Here is a 25,713-nt window from a genome sequence, read left to right on the forward strand (position 1 = left end):
TCCTGTCATACTCTGAATCCCCATACTTCTAGCTCTGAGGGGTACCCAGCCAATCTCCTTTCCTGAACTGCATAACCAACAGGATCCCACATATTGGCTATGACTGAAGACAAGTCACTCTTGAAAATAGGGCCCTGCTGGACTCCAGAATAGGGAGGGACTCTGGACTCCATTCCATTATAGACTACCAATCACTAGTCCTTGTGTTTATATCCTTTGCACCTACTAAAACCCACAGTGTTCTCCCTATCTTATTCCAGTGGGTCATGCCAACCTGCTGAAGCAAAGATTCAGGGTGAAACTTGGCCTCTTCATGGAGGATAAAGAAGTAAAAGGATGCCTGTGAGTATGAGAGAAGGAAATAAATAGGCTTAAAGGGACATACTCAATCCTTTTCCTTGTTCTCTTTTCTAAAGGATAAAGGCATTATGGCTAATTCGCTATAATATTTGCCCCTGAAGCTCTCTTTATCTGGTCTAATCTGGCACTAAGAACTCAAAGGAACACCTGATAAAACACACAGTTCTTTTTTCTATTTTTTTTTATTAACAAGCAAAATAATAATTAAAAAACAACAACACAACAACAAAAACCTTAAAGTTGGAACTGCAGTAAGTCAAACTGCTGCTGGAGTTCACGGATGTACCTGGGGTACATGCTCCCTCACTGCAAGGCAGGACCTAGGCACATGACTGTGCATTTAGGTATATATGTGACCAGGAAGAGTCGAAGAGATGGAAACCACTGGAGAATAGAAAGCATCAAAAGCTTTTCATCAGGCAATCCCAAAGCGCTCTGCTCTTTTCCTCTTCTTTGCCTACAAGGAAGAAGCAAGAAGAAAAAAATTAGATTGCAAGACAACAGTGGGTTCCTGGCTGCTTTAATCCAAACTCACATGGACTGTCACAAGGCCCAAGAAGGAGGGAAAGCCAGGCTTATGCTTGGCAGCCAGAGATTTAATGTCTGAATCTCTCTAGTTATCCAGTTAGAGCTGGTTTGATGGGAAAGGAGAATAAGGAGGGGAGAAGACTGTGGGGAGTAGGGGGTGGGGGAGGGAGAGGAGGAAGAGAATAGTGGTAGAAAATGGAAAGATTCCTGAAGGAGAAAGGGCCACTCAGCCTTACAGCAAGTTAGCCTGGAAACAATGGATCCTTAAACAGGCTGGGAAAAGTCTTCCAGTCAGTGGGGAGATGGGAAATTTCAAGGGACAAAAGGTTGACCAATGCTATTTCATGGAGAAGGTGAAGGGGATGCCCTTCTGGGCAGTTAGGCCCAATCAGCAACTATTCCTTCGGCCTCCAAATCCACAAAGAGGCATATAAATCTTCAATGCCAAATGGGGGGTGGGCAGGCCCCAACATGGATCTCTTAAGGGAGGCAGTGTGGGAGAGAGGGCACAAAATGGGTGGGGGAGAGAAAGAGAGAAAGATATGTTTGTTCTGGGAGTGACTCATAAAACACTACTGAGTCCTCACTCTAACCACTGACCCCAGAAAAGAGGGGGCTTTTTTTTTTTTATTCCATTCACAGAGGAGGTTAAAGTTATATTAAAAAGAAAAGCTGAGTGGGACTTCCCTGGCGGTCCAGTGGTTAAGACTCTGCGCTTCCAATGCAGTGGGTGCGCGGGTTTGATCCCTGGTCGGGGAAACTAAGATCCCCCATGCCGCGTTGTGCACGGCCAAAAAAAAAAAGAAAAGAAAAGAAAAGCTGAGTGTATACAAGCCAAGCTCACTTCCACCTGGATTACTGACACAGTTCTTTGGAATCAAATGAAAGTCATCTGGTTCATATAAACTCCATCAGCCTCAAAAGTTACTACTCCCTTACATATACTAACTCTCCCAATAAAAGCCACTATTCCTTTCTACTCAACAAATCCTCATCTGCCTTATCTTGGTGGTCAAATGTACCAACTCAGTGAGCATGCCTGGTCTAATGACAGTTTCCTTGGCAAAGAGGGAGTAATTTTAACTAGAACTAAAACAAGCCTAAGTTTACTTCTAGCTTATCCTGGCAAGTCAGCAAGTAAGGAGACAGTCACTTACAACAGGTAACGCTTTATTCTGAACTAGTAGCACAAAGAAGAATATAAAATCCTTTAGTTTTTTCACAGTGGAGAATGTAAACTGATCAGATTCTGAAATTTTCAGGGTTTATTACAAGATTGACTCTGATATTTATTCATAAAGAGACTATAAGATTTTCAGGGCTTCCATGGTGGTGCAGTGGTTTAAGAATCCGCCTGCCAATTCAGGGGACACAAGTTCGAGCCCTGGCCCGGGGAAGACCCCACATGGTGCGAGGCAACTAAGCCTGTGCACCACAACTACTGAGCCTGCACGCCTAGAGCCCGTGCTCCGCAACAAGAGAAGCCACCGCAATAAGAAGCCCACGCACCACAACGAAGAGTAGCTCCCACTCGCCGCAACTAGAGAAAGCCCACGTGCAGCAACAAAGACCCAACACAGCCAAAAATAAATAAATAAATAAATAAATTAATAATAAAAAAAGATTTTGAGTGTGTCAGGTAATAGAATTTCAGAGGCCATCTCTAGAAGTAGATGGAAAGAAATAAATTTGGATTAAATGGAAGAAGTAACATTTCAAATTCCTCACCACCTAAGAAATTTCTATAATTCTAAACATAGGCTGTGCAGGGTCTAGGTTGTGGCACGCGGGATCTTCGCTGTCGTGTGCGGGATCTTTGTTGCGGCATGTGGGATCTAGTTCTCTGACCAGGGATTGAACCCAGGCCCCCTGCCTTGGGAGCTTGCAGTCTTAACCACTGGACCACCAGGGAAGTCCCTAAACATATTCATGTTTCAACTGTTCACTACACCTCTGCTAACGCTTGGTCTCCATTATAGATACTCTCAAACCAGCAAATCAATATTGTCTGCCAATGCTCAGAGTCTCAATGAATGTTACTCCAGAAAATGCTGGGATATAGATGCACACAAGTCTTAAACAAACAAACAAACAAAAAGCCATCCTTTCATTTTGAGAAACTATCTGTAAATAAAGTGATAAGAACAAGAAGTCTCATTTGAGGACTTCCCTGGCGGTCCAGTGGTTAAGACTGCGCTTCCAGGGACTTCCCTGGTGGTCCAGTGGGTAAGACTCTATGCTCCCAATGCAGGGGACCCAGGTTCGATCCCTGGTCAGGGAACTAGAGCCCACATGCCACAACGAAAAGATCCCACGTGCCGAACAACTATTATTTGTGTCTGGGTTGGATATGGCTTTCATCAAATGATGAAAGAAATTTGCTTGGCAGATAATCAGAAACACTGCTACTTACTGAATACTTGACATTTGACACAGAATCATTTCATGCTTAAAATACCACTTCGAGGTAGGTTTTATTATCTCCACTTTCCAGATGATGAAACTGAGACTCAGAAAATTACTATAACTTGTAAGAAATATAGTAATACTAAGTGGCACAGTCACTTATCCAAGCTTAATTAATTCAAAATCTTGTGCTCTTTCCTACTAGGTTAACTGGCTCTTAACAGTGAATTACTTAACTATATTGATAGAATTCAGTGGGGCCACTTTATCCAGAAAACAGATATCAAGCAAAGGACCAAAAATCTTGTCATTTAGGCACTTAAGAAGTAGGCCAGGGAAATAACAATGTTTCTCCATTCTGTTTGTTTGTCTTCATTTTCCCTTCAAGGGCCCTGTGAAGCATTCCAGGTATATTTTACCTCTGTATCCTCTGTGGTTCCTGTTCCAGCTGAACTTGTGACAATCCCAAATCGCTCCTTCCTCTTTTTCAGCTTCTCGTCATCCTCAGACTGTTCAGGGACAAAGAAAAGGGCTGAAACAAGCTATCCCTCCATTCACAAGGTAAATGGGAATGAAATTATAACTTATTCGCTACAATATGCTAGCCAACCTTGTGTCAAGAACTAAGGATCACACCCATAGAAAAAAACAGATAGGAAACTGAATAAGCTAGCATATAGCATATTGTCCCTAGAATGACTAAAAACTTAATGTTAAGTAGGGCTTCAATATTCATAAGACAAGCAGAGTCAAGAAAACAGTAGGGGGCTTCCCTGGTGGCGCAGTGGTTGAGAGTCCGCCTGCCGGTGCAGGGGACACGGGTTCGAGCTCTGGTCCGGGAGGATCCCACATGCTGCGGAGCGGCTGGGCCCATGAGCCATGGCTGCTGAGCCTGTGTGTCTGGAGCCTGTGCTCCGCAACGGGAGAGGCCACAACAGTGGGAGGCCCGCGTACCACAAAAAAAAAAAAAAAAAAAAAAAAAAAAAAAAAAAAAAGAAAACAGTAGGAAACACCCGTAAAACAAATTTCTGTGCTAAAGAAATTTTTGTAGTTCAGAGATATGGAAAACTGAGCCTTTACAAATAATACCTGCAGAGAGCAGGTTGGTAGAAGGCACCCAAACTATTTGTCGAACACTGCTTACAAGTTCCATTTTCTTGCTAAAAAAGGGAAGGGGAAGGGGGCCAGAGTGGTGTTTCTGAAGAACTTACAAAGAAAGCTAAGTGTTACGAATACCCAGCAAAGTCATAGAAGGCTCTGAAGAGTTTGAAATGATTTTGAAATAAGGAAACAGCTGCAGTCATCTCTCTGAGAGAGATGCTCTGGACCTTTTCCAAGCATCCAAGAGACTCATGGTGTCTGCTCTGTAATTGGAGAGAATGTTCCAGCATACTATGAATTGGAGCTGGCCATTCTCCTATAGCATTTTAAAGACTGAGCTACTGTTCACATCCAGCACTGTTCGATGTCAGAGTCTCATATATATTATATTCTCACCAGGACCTAAACCTGCCACTTTATTAATCCCACTTTAACAGTTATTTATTTTCCCCTTTTCTACCTTCCCCTCATACCCTGTCACCAGCAATCAAAAGCCCAGCCCTAGGATTAGAAACATCTAAAAGTATGTGGGCTTCCTGGGTGTTTTTTCTCCCCCAAAAGCATTTTCTAGAACTTGACACATCTAGACAAAGATCCTATCTTCTCAGATATCCCAGGGGACCCTCTACTCCATACACACGTAACACCCTGATCATGAGCCAGGACAGTTTCTTTGACTTTATTTACAAAAGTTAACCAACATAAGGTCAGGTCAAACATGTTGAAACAAACTTTTTTTTTTTTTTTTTTTTTTAACTGGGGTATAGTTGCTTAAACAAACTTTTGAGCAAGCTTATGTGTGGTGCTCCTGAGCTGGATTTTTTTAAAAAAACCCAAGAAGTTCATATTCCTGACATACGTAGGCAGGTTGTGTTTCTGAGTGTCCCAAAAACCAGAGTCAAAAGGAAAGGCAACCAAGAGCCTACAGAGACACAAGAACTTTTAAAATACCTTTACTCTCAATGCCGACCATGGAGCTGCCTTTGTCCCTACAACCACAGGAACCACCTCTTGGTCAAAAGCAGAGCAGCTCTACAGCCTTCTGTGTTCAATCTGTCTAGCTAGCGCAGCTCTCTGAACACAGTAGTCAGGAGTACTTTCTCAGTCTTACTTTGGCTCTTTCAGCTTGAGAAACGTTCATTTTCTCGCTTTTGCGCCACCTGCCTTCTAGCAAGTAAGAAAGAAGCTAAGAAAGCTTGGTGGCTATTGAAGCACTGAAGAATCCTACACACAAGTTATCACTTAATCACAGTGTATTACTAGAATAGAATACTGCCTACATACTTTTTCTGCCTTTTTCATTATAACCATCAGCAAATCCATAGTAGGTGCATAATTAATGTAATCTAAACTACTGTAAAACACTGAGCCAGGTTCCAAAGGAAAAAAGTATTCCTGTCTTTAATAATCATAAATTAAAATAATAATGATTATATTATAGCCACTAACATTTGGGTGCTTACTATGTGCCAGATACTATATGAAGTTCTTTACATTCAGTATCTGATTTAGTTGTTTTAACAATCTTAATATCAGGTACCATGACATACATAGCAGGTCATTTTATAGATAAGAAAACTGAGGCTTTGAGAGATTAAGTAACTTGCCCAAGTCTCACAAATAGTTAAGTGGCAGAGCCAGAAATGGAACCCAAGATATTTTACTCGAGAACCCACTTTCTTAACTTTACCAAAACCTCAGGTTATCTTACATAAGCACTTCTTTGGAAGAAGAGTAGCAGAATGGAAGTAGTGCTTCATTTCCAAGGGAAGAAGGATCACTAGGATCCTTAGCTAAAAGTAGTTGTAGGGCTTCCCTGGTGGCGCAGTGGTTAAGAATCCGCCTGCCAATGCAGGGGACACAGGTTCGTGCCCTGGTCCGGGAAGGTCCCACATGCTGCGGAGCAACTAAGCCCATGCGCCACAACTACTGAGCCTGCGCTCTAGAGCCTGAGAACCACAACTACTGAAGCCCGCGTGCCTAGAGCCCGTGCTCCGCAGCAAGAGAAGCCACCACTCGCCGCAACTAGAGAAAGCCTGCACACAGCAACGAAAACCCAACGCAGCCAAAAATAAATTAATTAATTAAATTAAAAAAAAAAGTAGTTGTAAACTACTTCAACAACTTCTACAGCACTCAAATGAGTGGGTCAATGCAAGGATCCTAGCCCCTTTTCTACCATACCATATGCCTCTACTTCATAACTAACTAGGACTCCAATTAGTAGTCTCATACTAAAGATTTTCTCAACTCAATTTGTTTCTAACTTTGGTTAACTGGCTATTCCATCTGTTGAACTGTATGAAAAGAATTAGGGTTTCCAATGAACACAGGCCTCACTATATTTTTCCTTACCGAAGTCACTAGGAAGCTTTTCTTGATTTTGTCTACCACCACTAAGATAAAAAGTGAATAAGGGATATAAATGGAGATTTCAAAATGAGAACCTCTATAGAACATTCTAGATGAAAAATTCTCCATTTCATTAAGCCTCCAGGCCAAGCAGGAAACAGCTTTAAGGGAAATAAAAGGGGCATACCATACCTACCCTTCTTGGGGATAGGCAGGACTAGATCGTATCTTGCTGAACTACCACTATTTACTTTTTTCATTCAATTCAGCGCTAGGGATACTTCAGCACGTTCACATCACAGAGGGAGATGTTACTGCTGAAACCTATCTATTCTCTCTGCACAAACCTTGGGGCCATTCCCTTCACAAATCTCATCGCAAAGCCTACGTCCATTTGGAGTGTGTGGGACAGCCTTTCCTCTGGTTCTCTACTTCGCTGTATCCCAAAATGGGGAGTTTGACTTCTAAATTAAATTTCCTGTGTTTCTTTTTGAGCTCAAAGGTGGGGAAAGAACGAGGGAGGAAAAGAAGGGGGCAGGTAGGGTCAGATGGATATATTTCTCTAGCCACTAAGGCTACTATCAGAGATTTCCCCTTGAGATTCCTTTTTTAATCCTCTGGTGTCTTCTCCTGGAGATCTAGGCAGAGCATCTGCTCCAAATATACCAGGGGCTCTAGGAGGAAAAAAACAATACAGATGCCCCCACCTCCCACCCCCTATGAAGAGCCTGCCCACCCCTCACCCGCAGAGACCAGAGAGGGTTTTATTTATTTTGTGCATGCCTGCCCTTCTCTCCCTACCCAGTGCCCCTCAGCTCCCCTCCTAAAGCCTCTTTCCTCCTTGCCCTGCAGGGAAAGTGCACAACAGGCCCAGTAAATCAACACAGTTCTAATGATCTCTCTCACTTGACCCTTCTAGCGTGACGGTGTCGCATGGAAACAAACGTACAATAAACTTCACTCCATCTTTAGCTCCTTGCTGACAGGTTTTGATTCATGGGATGGTGAGACCCATCTGAAGGAAATTACCTCGATCAAAATGCATCTCCCTCTGCATTCATCAGGCCAATGCTCCCCCAGGCCATGCTCAAGTGCACAAATGGGGTTGTGCATCTGCAGGCAGCACTGACCCCTCTAGCTCAGTGTCATATGCATTTGCAAACCTTTCCCTTCTTCATCCCTCCCCCACTTCCCTCCCACAAACCCTCAACCACTAACAAATCTTTTTTCTTCCCAGGCTTGCTCCCGTGTGGGAAGAATAGTGCTGGAATCTGAAATGCCCTTATTTGCTATCAAGTGAAAACTCTTCAAAACACACCACTTGCATCCAAAATCAGAAGAGAAACCTGTCCTCACTGAGTAAACACAGGCACTGGATATTCAGATTGATCCATGTACTTCACTTCCCTCATTCTCTCACTCAAGACTTAAAAGAGCAAGCCAACTAACTGACCGACGCCAATAACTTCAGCATACATGATCCTCACTCCTATCTCCCAATAACTGCCTTGTTTTTCTTTTCAGAAGTTTGGTGATAAAAACAAGAAAGAGAACTGTGTAAAAGAGGAGAGAGGTCGTATAAGAAGCACAGGGCAGAAAGCATGATATATATTTAAGAAAGCCAAATGCCCCCATGAATCACTATCACTGTATTTTCCATCATGGAATAAGATAGTTCCTAACTGAACCTTTCAGAAGACATCTTCAACTTTTCAAAATTCACTTTTCTTCTTGTTTCCCTTTCACATTTGGCAAATCCTTGGACAATATAAAGAAAATGATACCTGCTGAAAGAAAAGACGGAGACATTCCAGGTTGCCCCAAGATACAAATTACATGTGTGAAAATGCTTAGTACACAGGAACTATCAGATAAGTATTCAATAAATGTTAGCCATTATTTCTATTGCTTCCTTCTGGTCCTTGAAACAAAGTCTGAGACCACCAACAGAATTTTGAAACTAACAATGCCATTCATTCTTCTTCTACACTACAAGTGAAGTCATCAAAAGTTGTCAAGAAACAGACATTACCAAGGCAACAAGGAAATTCCCTTCAGTTGCAAGGCAAATGATATTTGGAAAGAGGATCAGATTTAAGGTTAAAGTGTAGCAGAACAGTAACTCAGCAAAACCACAGTCTTCTCCATCAGGTACTATTAACCATCTTCTCTTTCTGGGACCCTAAAAAAAACCACTATGCTGTCAGGCTTTAACTGGTATCAACATCCCTAACAATTAATGACTACAAAAACAGATATCTATATAAGGTAATGTCCAAGGGAACTGAGCAAGGATCCGACCTCTAACTCTGTAGATCCAATTCCAGGTACTCTAAAGGCCCCTGAGGAATTGCTTTCACTGAATTACACAACATCAGTTTCTATCAACACTGTCAGTAACACTGAAACCATAAAATTAAACCATTCATCCACTAGTCATTCAAATAACCACTGAGAGCCTACTTTGGGTCAGGCACTGTTTTCTGGCATTGGGAACAGAGAGATGAATAAGACAAAAATCTTTAACCTCATAGGGCTTATGAATTCACAACTGAATGACTATAAAGATGTGTGCCATTGTTCATTACATTACTGCATTATGAGGACTCATGGGGAAATTTTCTTTCTGATTCCCAGACCCCAAATAATTATGCTTTTGCTGAACAACTTGTTAGTTTTACCTTTTGAATCCTGTGAATCACTGTAAACAGTACAATTGTGTTTTCCTCTTTCTACTGACTGCTATAAAGTTTGGAGCAAAATGTGTGGCCTGTCCCTGACAAGTGGCTTTGAAAAGATTTCTATTAGAAAGGAGAGGCCAGAAGTACTGAGGTGAGAGAAAAACATGAGATTAAGAGACGGAGATCAGGGAATTTCCTGGCAGTCCACTGGTTAGGACTTGGGACTTCACTGCCAAGGCCTGTGGTTCAATCTCTGTTCGGGGAACTAAGATCCGGCAAACCGTGTGGGGTGGCACGGCAAGGAGAGAGAGAGAGAGAGAGAGAGAGAGAGAGAGAGAGAGAGAGAGAGAGAGAGAGAGAGAGAGAGAGAGGTGGAGATCAAACACCCAGATCCAGAGGTAGAAACTTAGAAGACAAGATGACATAAACTTAGTCACAAGGTTGGTGCTGGTCCTTTAAGAACTTATTCCTCTCTAAATACAATGGAATTAATTAAAACAAAACAAAACAAAAAAATACAACCTCAGTGCCCCAAGAAGGAAAAGGAGAGGGAATGGAAGTACAAAGTTATAGCTCGAAATTTTAAATTAAGGAAGGGCTCTTGTCAGTGGTTTCCATGGCATATACACTGTAGCCAGGAATTAAGTCACAAGTGGAAATCAGCTGCAACAAGTGGCAGCGTGAATATCACACAGATGCTTTCTAAAGTGATTGCTTCTTTTTATGGCAAAGAGTACCACAGATAAAATCTCTACCCAGGGACTTCCCTGGTGGTCCAGTGGGTAAGACTCCATGCTCCCAATGCAGGGGGCCCGGGCTCGATCCCTGGTCAGGGAACTAGATCCCGCATGCCACAACTAAGGATCCCGTGTGCCGCAACTAAGACCCGGTGCAGCCTAAACAAATAAATAATTTTATAAAATAAATGAAATAAAATCTCTTCCCAAAATGGAGTTCCAGCTTTACCTTCCAAACCCAACTTGTGTCTTCAAGATTCAAATTCAGGTGAACATTTTTCATAACTTACTAATTTTATCCTGAATACAATAAAGAATATTGCTTCAAGCTTAGTGTGCTAGGGTTATTTGCTCTGCCAAAAGGAGTCCACTTTGATTTAATAAGCACCCCATGGGCTGTGCTAAAGCATTCACTTAAAAAAAAAAAAAAAATTATTTATTTATTTACGGCTGCGTTGGGTCTTTGTTGCTGCGTGCGGGCTTTCTCTAGTTGTGGCGAGCAGGGGCTACTGTTCGTTGTGGTGTGCGGGCTTCTCACTGTGGTGGCTTCTCTTGTTGCGGAGCACGGGCTCTAGGCGCGCAGGCTTCAGTAGTTGTGGCTCATGGGCACTCGCACAGGCTCAGTAGTTGTGGCACACGAGCTTAGTTGCTCCGCGGTATGTAGGATCTTCCCAGACCAGGGCTTGAACCCGTGTCCCCTGCATTGGCAGGCGGATTCTTAACCACTGTGCCACCAGGGAAGTCCTATTTATTTGTTTTTATTTTTGGCTGTGTTGGGTCGTTGTTGCTGTGCGCGGGCTTTCTCCAGTTGTGGTGCACAGGCTTCTCATTGCGGTGGCTTCTCTTGTTGCAGAGCACGGGCTGTAGCCTTGCAGGCTTCAGTAGTTGTGGTGCGTGGGCTCAGCAGTTGTGGCTTGCAGGCTCTTGAGCGCAGGCTCAGTAGTTGTGGTGCATGGGCGTAGTTGATCCGCGGCATGTGGGATCTTCCCCAGCCAGGGCTCCAACCCACGTCCCTTGCATTGGCAGGCAGATTCTTAACTACTGCGCCACCAGGGAAGCCCAAGCATTCCCCTTTTTCAATCTTATTACCAGTGCCACTCTGGATCACAGAGATAAACTAGGAGAAACAAAACAATGACCCAAATGTAACCAGGCTTATGTAGGGAATTTGAACTCAGTAAATCCCAAAACACAAAGCAAGTGTATTTACTGAATTCAAATAAAAGATATCCTCACTGTTCTTATAGGAGACCAAAAGAATTAACCAAGCCAGGTATTTTTTCTGGTCAGTACAACGAGCTCACTCACATCATTCCTTCTTACACTATGTATGAGAAGCAGAAATTCCAATCTAAACAATTCAGTCAGAGATATCCTTACAAGTAGAAGGGACATTTCAGGGAAGCTTAGGTACTGCTGAGTTGGAGTTGGCCCTTCTCCTTAATGACTGAGCTATTGCCCACATCCAACACTGTTCAATGGGTAAGAGTCTTTTATATATTCCCAACAGGACCTAAACCATGCCACTTTATTTATCCTATTTTAACAGTTATTTTCTCAGAAGTCTTTTCCCTGGAGTGATGGAAGAGAGGCTGATGGTGAGCTACGGATGATCAGTTTGCAAAAAAAAAAAAAAAAAAAACCCCAAATAATTGCCTCCTTTTGTAATTGAATTACCATACTAAGATGTTAATAGTTCTCAAGCCAATCTGATTTTCCAAGGGAATGTAAGGTGAGAGTGAGGCAAAAAGGAAGACAGGGAGCCTTCTGGTGACTTTCCTGGCTTTCGCTGCCACGTGACTGATGGCAGGATGAAAAGCAGTGCCTGGGGGCTTTCAGGCAATGGTAGATTAATAATGACATGGCCTTGACTTCCCAGAGGTAAAGGTTATGAAACACTCCAGGGTGAGTGGGCTTCTAATTTCATACTCTCGGTGAATGACAGCAACTGATGGTTTTTCTCTCAGAAACACTTTAATGCTTAAACACACAGCTGTCACCTCCCTGCCCCAGTTTCTGAAATTCATTTGAACATGTTTATTCCTCAGCCTTTTTGCCAGCCAGACCACAGAACACGAGGTGGTTCTAAAGACCAATGCACAGAGCCTAAGCAGGACTAAAGGTGAAGGACTGGACTAGCAGAGGGTCTAGTCCATCATCTTAGCACACACAGAGTAAAGAGATACTCCAATACCGCCACACCTATACACATAACACACCTCCCAGTACAACAATCTTACCTACTCTCAACAATCTTTTAACTGTTGAGATCGGATTCAACCTTCTAGAGCCAGAAGGATGCCAGGAACTGTAAAGCAACACCAGAATTAGAGACTACCAGGAACTGTATCTCCTCCTATCTTTACAGTATTTGAAGCCCCAGTACACAGTCAGCTCAGAACCAAACACTCTTCTGAGTCACTAGCTCCCATCACTTCTTCTCTCTTGTCCAAATCAAGCTTCTTCCCCAACCCCCACTCTTGTCCAACCCAGGAGGAGGTCGTCTCGGTCTTGCTCTAGCTGACTGTAGGACAAAGCAAGGAAGGTAGAGGAAATGAAGGCTTCACACTTGAGACCCCTGGAAACCAAGTTTCTATTAAAAGTCCCCACCTCCCTCCCTTAAACGTCAGGAAGCTGCTGCTTTTAAGGATAAGCGATGCAGAGCTTGGCAGAAATGTCAAGAAGTCAATAGAGGGAAGCTAAAACCTTCTGAGGGGAGGTGAATTCTGTCTTAGCCAAAATATACAGAGAATGAAGGACAAGAGTTACCTGAGCATTCAGAAATTTACAATGAGCGCTAGGAAAGCAGATTCTTTTCACCTGACATATTTTAAAACGCAGATTTCTGGCTTTGCCCCAACCTAATAAATCTGAGTCTCAAAAGGAAGAGCCTAGAGAACTGTAAGGGACCCCTGGTGACCCTTATGTGCAGCAACAGTTGAGAATAATTGCAAATAGCTTCCAGACAGTATAGACCAAAAAAACAAAACAAACAAACAAACCCCCACCCCAACCCCACAACAAAAAAACTCTCACAAAAACCCAATAGGCTGCTACTCCACTGCAACTTTCCCCCCAAAGCACTAGGGGCCTTCCAAAAAAGCTTATGCTTCCTACAAACAGGTTATCTCAGCTGCAGGGATGTGAAGGGGAAAAGAAAGCTATTAAGGAATCACAGCTGGCTCTAAGGCACACCTGTCTTGCTGCCTTTCTAGAATTCAAATAGAGGAACAGAAACTCTTTTACCAGGGGAGTTCAATACAGGAAGAACATGCCAAAGCAAGATCTGGGAACACCTCAGATATGTGGGGAAAAGAGAGAGGCAACCAGGTTCAAGCACACAAAGGTTTTTTTTTTCTCTATAGAACTGATATAGAGAAAGAGGGAGAGTATCAATAAAGTGGAGAACAGACAGGGGAACAGACGGCTTTTGTCTTAAGGCTCGTGTGTTTTACTTGTATATTTAGAGCACTAAACAGGTCCATCATATAAAACCTCTCATCCTGTGAGTCTGTTCATTTCCAGTTGCTCTTCCTCCTGAAACATTTCATACTCAAGGTGAGCATGACAGTGAAAATTCTGAAACTGTGCCCCTCTACTCTACCTAAATAAACTCTTCATCCAATACTTTCTAACATCCAGACACCAAGCATTTCAAATATAATCTCCTTCTCAATAAGATATCTTCATTGCTAGGGATTTAAAGATTCAATATGTGATATAAAATCCAATGTGGAACCCTCTGCAAATACATTTCTATATCTGTCCTAACAATCTGTTCTGGGGATGAGAAGGTAAAAATGGATTAAAGTACTATCTTTAAAAATATGAGAAAAGAATAGCAAAGGAAAAGGAAGGGAGGAAAGGAGTTAACATTTTCTAGATCTTAACAAGGGACCTCAGATTTTATTAAAAACAGGGACTTTGCTAGTCTGCAAAAATCACTACCAAGTATCTTCCTATAAAACATCTCACGGGGCTTCCCTGGTGGCGCAGTGGTTGAGAATCTGCCTGCCAATGCAGGGGACACGGGTTCAAGCCCTGGTCTGGGAAGATCCCACATGTGGCGGAGCAACTAGGCCCGTGAGCCACAACTGCTGAGCCTGCGCATCTGGAGCCTGTGCTCCGCAACAAGAGAGGCCGCGATAGTGAGAGGCCCGCACACTGCGATGAAGAGTGGCTCCCGCTTGCCACAACTAGAGAAAGCCCTCGCACAGAAATGAAGACCCAATACAGCAAAAATAAATAAATTAATTAAAAAAAAAAATCTCACGATCTGATGCCCTATCTCATTCTCATTTGCAACTTCAAAATCTATAGGATTTTATTTGACCTGTTTCAGCTTTCAGGCATAAAAAGCAACTTTACTATTTTAGTGAGTGCATAAGAGAACGAACTATCATGTTATTATTAAACCTTACTTGAACCAAACCCATATGTATTCTTTAAAATGTTACCTCTCCTTATCAGTGTCAGCCTAACAAACAGTATTACTCAAGTATTAGTCTCTCAAGTATTAATATACATCTTAAACATTCTTATACTGCTACTGCTCTCACATCATGAGGAGTATTTGAACACCAAAATTTCATACCCCCCCCAAAATTAGTAACATAAACACAAACCAAAAAAACAAACAAACAAAAACACCCCACACTTCTTCCTCCCATACAGATTTTGAAGGAAGGATAGGCTTGGATTCAGAGGGTTAGCTCACATTTCACCATAGCTAGGGAGAGTATCTGGAGTGATCGGACAGATATTGCTCTGCTTAGAGAGCCAGCTAGCTACCGGTCACCTCAAATTAGACATACAGGGCTTCCCTGGTGGCGCAGTGGTTGAGAGTCCGCCTGCCGATGCAGGGGACACGGGTTCGTGCCCCGGGCCGGGAGGATCCCACATGCCGTGGAGCAGCTGGGCCCATGAGCCATGGCCGCTGAGCCTGCGCGTCCGGAGCCTGTGCTCCGCAACAGGAGAGGCCACAGCAGTGAGAGGCCCACGTACCGCAAAAAAAAAAAAAAAAAATTAGACATACAACTAGATATACAATCAGATATGATTTACAGGTGGGTTTTAAAAACCTTACATGCGGGCTTCCCTGGTGGCGCAGTGGTTGAGAGTCCGCCTGCCGATGCAGGGGACACGGGTTCGTGCCCCAGTCCGGGAAGATCCCACATGCCGCGCAGCGGCTGGGCCCATGAGCCATGGCCTCTGGGCCTGCGTGTCCGGAGCCTGTGCTCCGCAACGGGAGAGGCCGCAACAGTGAGAGGCCTGCGTACCGAAAAAAAAAAAAAAAACCTTACATGCTAAGAGTCTAAGAGTGGCACTTTTTAAAAAACTGGCATTCAGGGACTATCCTGGCAGTCCAGTGGTTAAGACTCCATGCTTCCAATGCAGGGGGCACAGGTTCAATCCCAGGTTGGGGAACTAATAAGATCCCACATGCCATGCAGCACAGCCAAAAATTTTTAAAAAATAAAATAAAAACTGGCACTCAGAGAATGACCCCACCACAAGAACTTGGTTGGCAAAAACAGCTGAAGGTATTTAAAAGTAAAACAGACTCAACAGAATGCAGTATCCCCCTCCTTTTCCAGGGTATGTTTACTCTTGGGGCAAAGACTAAGGGGGACCACAGAGAGGCATAAAGCTTGTTTTTTATTGAAGTCATCAATTCTGACATGTTAGAAGAAGGAATGCAAAGACATTAGTGGGGGCGGGGTATCAAGCAGAGGAAACAGAAAAGAGAGTAAGTTTTTTTTCTTACTACAAACTTTTGTGCCTCTAGTTCTTTAGGTTCAAACTCAATGAATGAAATCAGAGAGAGAAAAATAAAATGAAATGTTACAAGATCCTAGAGGTCTCAACCACGTACCTTAGGGAAGTATAAACCCTTTATCACAAACTTCTCAAAGATCCAATTTACAGTGAACAGGGCAAAACACCAGCCACAAATGCTGATATAGCACCAAAAATTTTATCTTGCTTCCCCCAATTTTTAAAGTTTTTCCTCTAAAGTGGTCAATTTATATTCCTAACATTTCTTGTCCAACTTTTTTCTCAACCATGGCCAGGTAAAAAGTATGTGTTTGAAGTTTAGGGTATAGAGGGAGGGTAGAAGTTGAGCAAAGAAAAACCTGATTCCTATTTCTCTAGTTAAAATTAGAATACATTTTCAACAGCCCTGGGCAGGAGAGAAAAATTCCATTCTGCCTCTTTGCTCTTCCAAATTCCTATAGCCAAGTGGTTCAACAGCATTTGAATGGCACACATAATGACATCATTGATTGGAATCATAATAGAAGGGAGTGAGAAGAGCGGGTGTGGGGGGGAAGTGGGAAGGGAGGGAGGTAAAGATGTATTTGTGTTACAGACAAAAGACAAGTTCTGTTCCTCAGCAGGGACAAATGAAGAACCAGATGAAGGGATAAACTGAGGTCAGAGAGTTTTCCCTATTGTTTCCTCTTTAAACAGCTCCTTCACCACTCCCTCAAGGTTTGTTCCAATGGATGGGTATAGAAACAGCAGCGTATGTGTTTTTATCTTAGAGGAGGAGGTAGAAGAAAAAAAAAGCCAAATATTTATTTTCAAATTATTATGAATTAAGAAGGGGATTTAAAGGACTGGTTAGATTTTAGTTGGGCCCTAAAATGCTCTCAGAAATGCTGAGGACTATGTGGGGTTGGGTCTTGGCTTTTCTGAAATTCATCTTCTCTGATAGCCACTCTCAACTGCCATCTCTATCTACTATATAACCTGTTCTTATCGTCTTTTCTCGTTGGTTAATGTAAGTTAAAATAATACAATTTTTCAAGTGGAAGAAGCATTTTTGGGGAAAATGACAATCTAGGATGAAGGAGGAGGGGAGGGAAATTTCCCCCCAAAGCCTTTTATCAATGAAATACGATGACTGAGAGGGTCTACACTGAAGTTTTTTCCATCTGCAATCCTACTACCTGCATTTTTCTTGGTCTCATGGGGCATCATGAGAAAAGGAAATAGAGAATTAAGTGTTGCCCTTGGCCTAAGTACCGCTGCTTGAATATATGTGGTTGGAAAGAACCTAAACCTACTCAGCATGCTACTTTTCCTGGGATCTAAATCTTCTACCCCTTTAAAAAATATTCTACCAAACTCCTCACCATAGCTTATGGTTCCTCAGGTCCTTACAATTCCACGTTGACAATGTCCTATGCACAGTCCCACAGTTCTTCCTTTGGAACAGGTTTGTATATACATGCCTAAACTAGTTAACAAATCCCAATTATAGACCCTCTGAGAAGACTGGTGACCAAATTTTTTTTTTGTGGCCACGCCACACAGCTTGCAGGATCTTAGTTCCCCAATCAGAGACTGAACCCGGTCCCCCGGCAGTGGAAGCTCAGAGTCCTAATGACTGGGCCACTAGGGAATTCCCTCAACTTCTAAATCTATACTGTGGGGGCTTCCCTGGAGGCGCAGTGGTTAAGAACCGGCTGCCAATGTAGGGGACACGGGTTTGAGCCCTGGTCTGGGAAGATCCCAGATGCCGTGGAGCAACTAGGCCCATGCGCCACAACTACTGAGCCTGCGCTCTAGAGCCCGCGAGCCACAACTACTGAGCCTGCGCGTTGCAACTACTGAAGCCCACACGCCTAGAGCCCATGCTGCGCAACAAGAGAAGCCACCGCAATGAGAAGCCCGCGCAATGCAACAGAGTAGCCCCCGCTCACTACTAGAGAAAGCCCGCACGCAGCAACAAAGACCCAACACAGCCAAAAATGAATTAAATAAATAAATAATTAAATAAATAATTTTTTTTAAAAGAAAGTAAATCTACAGTGTGAACTTCCTTCTTTCCATATCCCACTGACTAACCTCTGTACCAAAACCCACTGCTGAAGGGAAGAAACAAACATTCTTCATTTATTTCAGATGGTGGAAGGGAATCTCGATAGAAACAAATAGGCCTTCCAGAAGAGAGTGAATGGAGACAAGCCATAATGAAATTTGTGTGCTAGAACAGGGGTCCCCAATCCCTGGACCACAGACCAGTACCGGTCCACGGCCTGTCAGGAACTGGGCCGCACAGCAGGAGGTGAGCGGCAGGCTAGCGAGCAAAGCTTTTTCTGCCGCTCCCCATCGCTCCCATCACCCCCTCCCCCACCCCACCCCCCACCCCGCCATGGAAAAACTGTCTTCCATGAAACCGGTCCCTGGTGCCAAAAAGGTTGGGGACTGCTATGACAGAAGACACTTGTGCCCTCCTGTGCTTGGAACTGACTCTTTGTCCCAGCTTCCTCTTTGATATCTCAACACATTTCAGCGACAAGCTCCTCAAAAACAATAGGTCCAATGTCTCTCTCACTCTGAAGTGGTCCATCCCCAAAAAATGGTGAGCAAAAATATACAATTATATGAAAGGTTCATGAAACTAATCACTGCAGCCACCCAAGACTCTTTTAGTTACCAGCCTCAGCAATAAGAAGATAGTCAGTGGAGGAATATTTAATTTGTTTTCAATCTTTTTATCAATATATTCTAACACTGTGTATCACAGAACATTCATCAGGGAAGAAAATCGGCAAAAAGCACGAACATGGAAAAAGTAGCCTTTAGGGTTTACAGGCCATTTAAGGTAACTCATTAGGACAGTTACCTATATGAAGAACTACAAGTAGGGAAAACTCAGTAATATCCTAGTAGAGAAGTAAGGAAGATGTACTAACGTCAACATTTACTACTACTAATCAAGAATCAAGAAGCAGTAACACATGCCCCTCACATTCTCGGGAAGGGAGAAAAGTATAAACCACACTCCAGTTTTCTGCTTAGTGCCTGGGCCTGGTGTTTTTGTTTGTGTTTCTTTGTAATACTTACCTAGCTGGAATTCCTGTAACTTCCTCAAGTATCAAGTTTCACTTTCCCAAATGTGTCAATGTTTGAAAACAAACAAACGAAAAAAACAATCCATGCAAATTAGCTACATCAGTTAACAATACATCTCTAAGCCCAGACCTAGTTTCTACCAAAACTAATGTCCTATGACCATCATATATTAACTGAGCTGGCTTCCCATGTACTTCCCTTACCCATTCCTTTTAGAGATGAATTTCTTATGTGCCAGGCCAAGTCCTTCACCAAGAGGACTGACCCAAACACTACTTCTCTTGGGAGGCATGGAAAACTGACAGAGAAAAAAAAACAACCAGTTAAGCACAAGACTGAAAACTTAGCTGGTGATCAATCAGAACCAACCAGGTAGAGGTTATTTATCTGGGTTTTGTTTTGTTTGAGGGGGTGGGAGGTTTCTCAGCCCACTGTCACTATGAAGCTTATAGGAGAAAAGGCATGCCATTCTATCCTCAAATAGTCCAAAGAGTTGGAGGGGACAATTTACAGCCTCTTGTGTAAAAAATGTCCATAAATGCCAGTGCCATTCTTTGCCCTGTCACTTCCCATTATCCTAAACCAACAGGATTCTATTTACTGAGGCTTGAGCTGGAAACATGAACAGACAGGTCTTTTTCTTGGGCAGGGGGAGAGAGGGAAGATGGTTGGGGGGGGCACATTTCTTGAAGTTTCTGTGTACTGCCTAATGTGTACAGTATACTAGTGGAGCTGAAAAGTGAAATATATGAGCGGTCATGCAAAAGTTAGCCAAGGAAGAACAGCAGAAATTCGATACCCTCAAATTAAAAATATGCTGAAGCCATATATCTAAAATATGAAGAGGAGATGGTCAGATTGTGACAGTTAAAAAAAAACACTGGGGGCTTCCCTGGTGGCGCAGTAGTTGAGAATCTGCCTGCTAATGCAGGGGACACGGGTTGGAGCTCTGGTCTGGGAAGATACCACATGCCGCGGAGCAACTAGCCCTGTGAGCCACAACTGCTGAGCCTGCGCGTCTGGAGCCTGTGCTACGCAACAAGAGAGGCCACGATAGTGAGAGGCCCTCGCACCGCGATGAAGAGTGGCCCCCTCGCGCCGCAACTAGAGAAAGCCCTCGCACAGAAACGAAGACCCAACACAGCCATAAATAAATAAATAAAAATTAAAAAAAAAAATCTGTCACAAACACTACGGCTCACTCCTCTCACGCATTCTCTCTCTTTATCATATCCACTGGTATGCAGCAGAATCTACTGAGAAGAAACCATGATGCAATGAGGGCCTTAAGCTGGATCAAGCAAACACAAACTCCATGCAATGAGGTGACAGAGAGTGAGTCTCTCTCATTGCCCCTTTTAGGATACTAGGATGAAGAAGAGGTATCTTCACATCACCTATTAACCTCCACTATTTGCACCATATCTAACTGAATAAAATCTGTGCCTGGAGAACTGTAAAACTTAAAGACAGATGACCAAATTACACAGGAGGAGGCTATACTGTAACCCAGGACCCCAGGATGAGGTGGACATAATTGTGCTGCTCTGGCTGTCCCATAAATACAAATTTAATCATATCACTAACCTCTGGCCAAGCAAATACTAGGTAGCAAATCACCTCTGGTGATAGAGAACTGTTAAACACAGGACTCCGAACAAAGCAACTCTTACTGAGAACGCAGCCAGTTGCAATTTCATGATTTGGGTCTAGAACACTAAGTTCTAGAAAAAAAGTTACTTGAAAAAAAGAACAGTTCCTCTTCTTTTCTCTTATTCCCTTTCCTCCAATTTCTCTCCTCCTCCAAATTCACTCTGAAACTGCTTATATTCTACAAGTACTAAAAAATTCTGGGCTATGGAAACAGTGATCCAAACAGGTGGTCTGATAAGATTTCTATGCTACTTCCAAGTATGAAAGCTGTGGGAGATACAAGCTGGACTTGAGCTGTCCAATACACATGTGGCTACTTAAATTTAAAATAATTAAAAATTCAGTTCCTAGTCACACTAGCTATTGTGTGACTATACTGATCATTAGCCGCATGTGACTACTGATCACATTTCAGGTGATCAATAACCACATATGGCTAATGACTAGTGTATAGGTATACCTTGTTTCATTGTGCTTCAACTTATTGTACTTCACAGATATTGTACTTTTCACAAACTGAAGGTCTGCAGCAACCCTATGTTGAGCAAGTCTACTGGAGCCATTTTTCCAATAGCATTTGCTCACTTCATGTCTGTGTCACATTTTCGTAATTCTTGCAACATTTCAAACTTTTTCATCATTGTTATTATATGTGTTATGACGATCTGTGATCAGTGATCTTTGATGTTACTACTGTAATTGTCTGGGGGCACCACAAACCATGCCCATAGAAGACAGAGAACTTAATCAATAAATGTGTGTGCTCTGACTGCTCCACCAACCGGCCGTTCCCATCTCTCTCCCTCTTCTCGGGCCTCCCTATTTCCTGAGACACAACAATATGGAAATGAGGCCAATGAATAACTCTACAATGGTGTTTAACTGTTCAAGTGAAAGGAAGAGTTGTACATCTCTCACTTTAAATCAAAAGCTAGAAAGGCATGTCAAAAGCTGAGAGAGGCCAAAAGCTAGGCCTCTTGTACCAAACAGTTAGCCAAGATGTGAATGCAAAGAAAAAGTCCTTGAAGGAAATTAAAAGTGCTACTGCAAGGAACATTAGAAGGAGAAGAGAAACAGCCTTATTGCTAATGTGAAAAAAAGTTTAAGTGGTCTGGATAGAAGATCAAATCAGCCATAACATTCCCTTAAATCAAAGCCTAATCCAGAGGCAGGCGCTAACTCTCTTCAATTCTACGAAGGCTGCTGAGAGAGGTGAGAAAGCTGCAAAAGTCTGAAGCTAGCAGAGCTTGGTTCCTGAGGTTTAAGGAAAGAAGCCACTTCCATAACATAAAAGTGTAAGGTGAAGCAGCAAGTGCTGATGTAGAAGCTGCAGCAAGTTGTCCAGATCTAGTTAAGATAATTAATGAAGGTGGCTACACCAAACAACAGATTTTCAATATAGATGAAACAGCCTTACATTGGAAGAAGGTGCCATCTAGGACTTTCACAGCTAGAGAGGAGAGGTTAATGCCTGGCTTCAAAGCTTCAAAGGACAGGCTGACTCCCTTGTTAGGGGCTAATGCAGCTGGTGACTTTAAGTTGGAGCTAATGCTCATTTACCATTCCGAAAATCCTAGGGCTCTGCCTGTGTTCTATAAATGGAACAACAAAGCCTGGATGACAGTGCGTCTGCTTACAACATGGTTTACTGAATATTTTAAGCCTACTGTTGAGACATATTGCTCAGAAAAAAAGATTCCTTTCAAAGTATTACTACTCACTGACAATGCACCTGGTCAGCCAAGAGCTCTGACGGAGATGTACAGTGAGATTAATGTTGTTTCCACTCCTAACACAACATCCCTTCTGCAGCCTACAGATCAAGGAGTAATTTCAACTTTCAAATCTTATTATTTAAGAAGTACTTTTCATAAGGCCACACGTAGTGATTCCTTTGATGGATGTGGGCAAAGCAAACTGAAAACCTTCTGGAAAGGATTCACCATTCTGGATGCCATTAAGAACATCTGTGATTCATGGAGAGAGGTAAAAAAAAATCAGCATTAACAGGAGTTTGGAAAGAGTTGATTCCAACCCTCATGGATGACTTTGAGGGGTTCAAGACTTCAGTAGAGGAAGTAACTGCAGATGTGGTGCAAACAGCTAAAGAACTAGAATTAGAAGTGGAGCCTGAAGATGGGAATGAATTGCTACGATTCATGGTAAAACTTGAACGGATGAGGAGTTGCTTACAGATGAGCAAAGACAGTGATTTCCTGAGATGGAATATAGTCCTGGAGAAGATGCTGTGAATATTGCTGAAATGACAACAAAGAATTTAGTATGTTACATAAATTTAGTTGATAAACCAGCAGCCAGGTTTGAAAGGATTGACTTCAATTCCGAAAGAACTTACTGTAGGTAAGATGATATCAAACAGCACTGCATGTTCCAGAGAAATAATTTGTGAAAGGAAGAGTCAGTCAATCAATGTGGCAAACTTCATTGTTTTTTTGTTTTTTTGTTTTCCGGTACGCAGGCCTCTCACTGTTGTGGCCTCTCCCGTTGCAGAGCACAGGCTCCGGATGCGCAGGCTCAGTGGCCATGGCTCATGGGCCTAGCCGCTCCGCGGCATGTGGGATCTTCCCGGACCGGGGCACTAACCTGTGTCCCCTGCATCGGCAGGCGGACTCTCAACCACTGCGCCACCAGGGAAGCCCACTACATAAATATTAAACTACATATAAAATTTCCTTCATTTTGTACAACTCCTGGACAAAGATGATTTATTTTATACAGTTCTAAATTAATTTTATAATGTAATTTATATATCTGTCCCATCCTTAATTCTACTTCAAGTGATTTTGTAATGCAAAGTAATTTGGAGAATCTATTAATTACGTGAATTCAGGAACAAGGAATAGATACAATATTTCTATACACTGCATTTTGTACTAAATTTAGGAAGGAACTGAAACATCTTTTTTCTTATATAAAGCTGAATTTTTAAAAATAAATAACAAGCATAAATTATCTTACAACACAATTACTTCAGCTGCATCTTAGTCACTTCTTGGCAGTCTGAGGTTCAGAATGCCACCTGGTTGCACTGGTTGTTTGAGGACATTAAAAGCAAGATTTTTTTTTAATAAAAAATGCATTTTTGGCAAAAAAAAAGAAAGAAAGAAAAGAAAAGAAACTGCCACAGCCACCCCAACCTTCAGCAACCACCATCCTGATCAGTCAGCAGCCGTCCACAGAGGCAAGACCCTCCACTGGCAAAATGATCACAACTCGCTGAAGGCTCAGATGATGGTTAGCACTTTTATTTTAGCAATAAAGTCGTTTTCAATTTAGGTATGTACACTGCTTGTTTGTGACTCACTTTACTGCAATATTCACTGTATTGTGGTGGTCTGCAACTGAATCCACAATATTTCTGAGGTATGCTTATATTAGATAACAGATTATTTAATAGAACAATATTTTGTAGAATATTTCTATCATCACAGAAGGTTCTACTGAACAGTGGTGGTCTAGATAGCAAAATAGCAGGGACATTTTTAATGGTTTATGAGGCAACTTAGAACAAACCATTGAAATTAGGATAATTCTGAAAATCAGGATTTAATGATCAATGTAAATGGAAACTATACTCAAAAAGGACATCTCAGAAAGTCACAAGCCTCCAAGCAAAGTGGTCCTTGGAAGAAATCGTGTATGCTCTAGTACAGTGCTCCTCAAAATGGGGTCTGCCTCCTAGTGCTTGATCCCCAAACCGTTTATCAGTCTAGAAATTAGTCCAGAAATTGAGAGTGTTTAGAAACTTCCAAAGTAATTTAACATTTCTTTGACATTTTAATTTTTTCGCAAAAGTACCTCTCGATGATGAATTGGAAATTTTAAAAAACTAGTCTTTCGTCACAGAATTCGCAAAGCACTACTCTAGAACACATGTGTGACAATGAATGTTATTAGAGAACAGAGCTCATATAATTAGAGTTCTGCCAATTACCATTATCTCATTTTAACTCTTTAGAATTTAAAATGGGAACTGTAATCCTATCAATGATCAACTGAAACACAGAAGTTAATTGACTCAAAGTGATACAACCAGAACTGAAAACCAAGGAAGGAAACTAAAATTTATTGAGGGTCTGGACGTCCCTGGTGGCGCAGTGGTTAAGAATCCTCCTGCCAATGCAGGGGACACAGGTTTGATCCCTGGTCCGGGAAGATCCCACATGCTGCGGAGCAACTAAGCCCATGCACCACAACTACTGAGCCTGAACTCTAGAGCCTGAGAACCACAACTACTGAGCCCTGGTGCCACAACTGCTGAAGCCCGTGCGCCTAGAGCCCGAGCTCTGCAACAAGAGAAGGCACCACAATGAGAAGCCCACGCACCGCAACAAAAAGTAGTCCCTGCTCGCCGCAACTAGAGAAAGCTTGCGCACAGCAACAAAGACCCAACGCAGCCAAAAAAAAAAAAAAAAAAAAAAAAAAAATTAAATAAAAAAAATTTAAAAACATTAAAAAATACATTAAAAATACATAAAAAGAAAATTTATAGAGGGGCAAAGTGTCACTATGTTAGGGAACTGCAAATATACATTTATTCTTCACAAACATGATGTTAGGTGTTACTCCCAGTTTTATAGATGAGGATCAAAGAAGTTTAGTAATTTGCTCAAAATCAATAAATGTATCCCCTTCATGTTTTATTCAGCCTCCTGTGGAGGCTGAAAACAGGTCAAATATAGAGAAAGATTCCAGGGAAGGGAAGGGAAAAGACTGATATCCTCGTATAACTCAGGTGAGCAGCACAGAGTGACAGACAAAATTCCTCTCAGGAATGTGTCCCTATGAGCTAAGTAGTAGGAGATATCCTGTTCAATTCTGTTAATTTCGATAAAACACACAATGTATGGCTGTTGGCATAAGTGATGCCATCTTGTGTCCATTCAGTTCCTCCTGTCCTTCCACTGACTCTACCTAGGGCTGTACTGTGTAGTACATCTCTTCTCTGTCATCAAGGGCTCTGTAGTTAATAGATATTGTTTAATGATCATTAGGCCTGGGTGGCC

General features: G+C 42.4%; 1 protein-coding gene across 1 annotated transcript in view; it reads right to left on the reverse strand.

The window, feature by feature from the left end:
- Window positions 1-523: 523 nt before the first annotated feature.
- SARNP (SAP domain containing ribonucleoprotein) overlaps window positions 524-25,713 on the reverse strand; it is a 52,414-nt gene continuing 27,224 nt past the window's right edge. Inside the window, exons 10-11 of the mRNA XM_079714180.1 lie at window positions 3,714-3,803; window positions 524-817 (exon numbers count right to left, since the gene is read on the reverse strand). Coding sequence (XP_079570306.1) covers window positions 776-817; window positions 3,714-3,803 — 132 coding nt within the window. The 3' untranslated portion in view covers window positions 524-775. The remainder of the gene's footprint in view (window positions 818-3,713; window positions 3,804-25,713) is intronic.

This window comes from Hyperoodon ampullatus (genome assembly GCF_949752795.1).
Source record: "Hyperoodon ampullatus genome assembly, chromosome: 11".
Classification (NCBI taxonomy): domain Eukaryota; kingdom Metazoa; phylum Chordata; class Mammalia; order Artiodactyla; family Ziphiidae; genus Hyperoodon; species Hyperoodon ampullatus.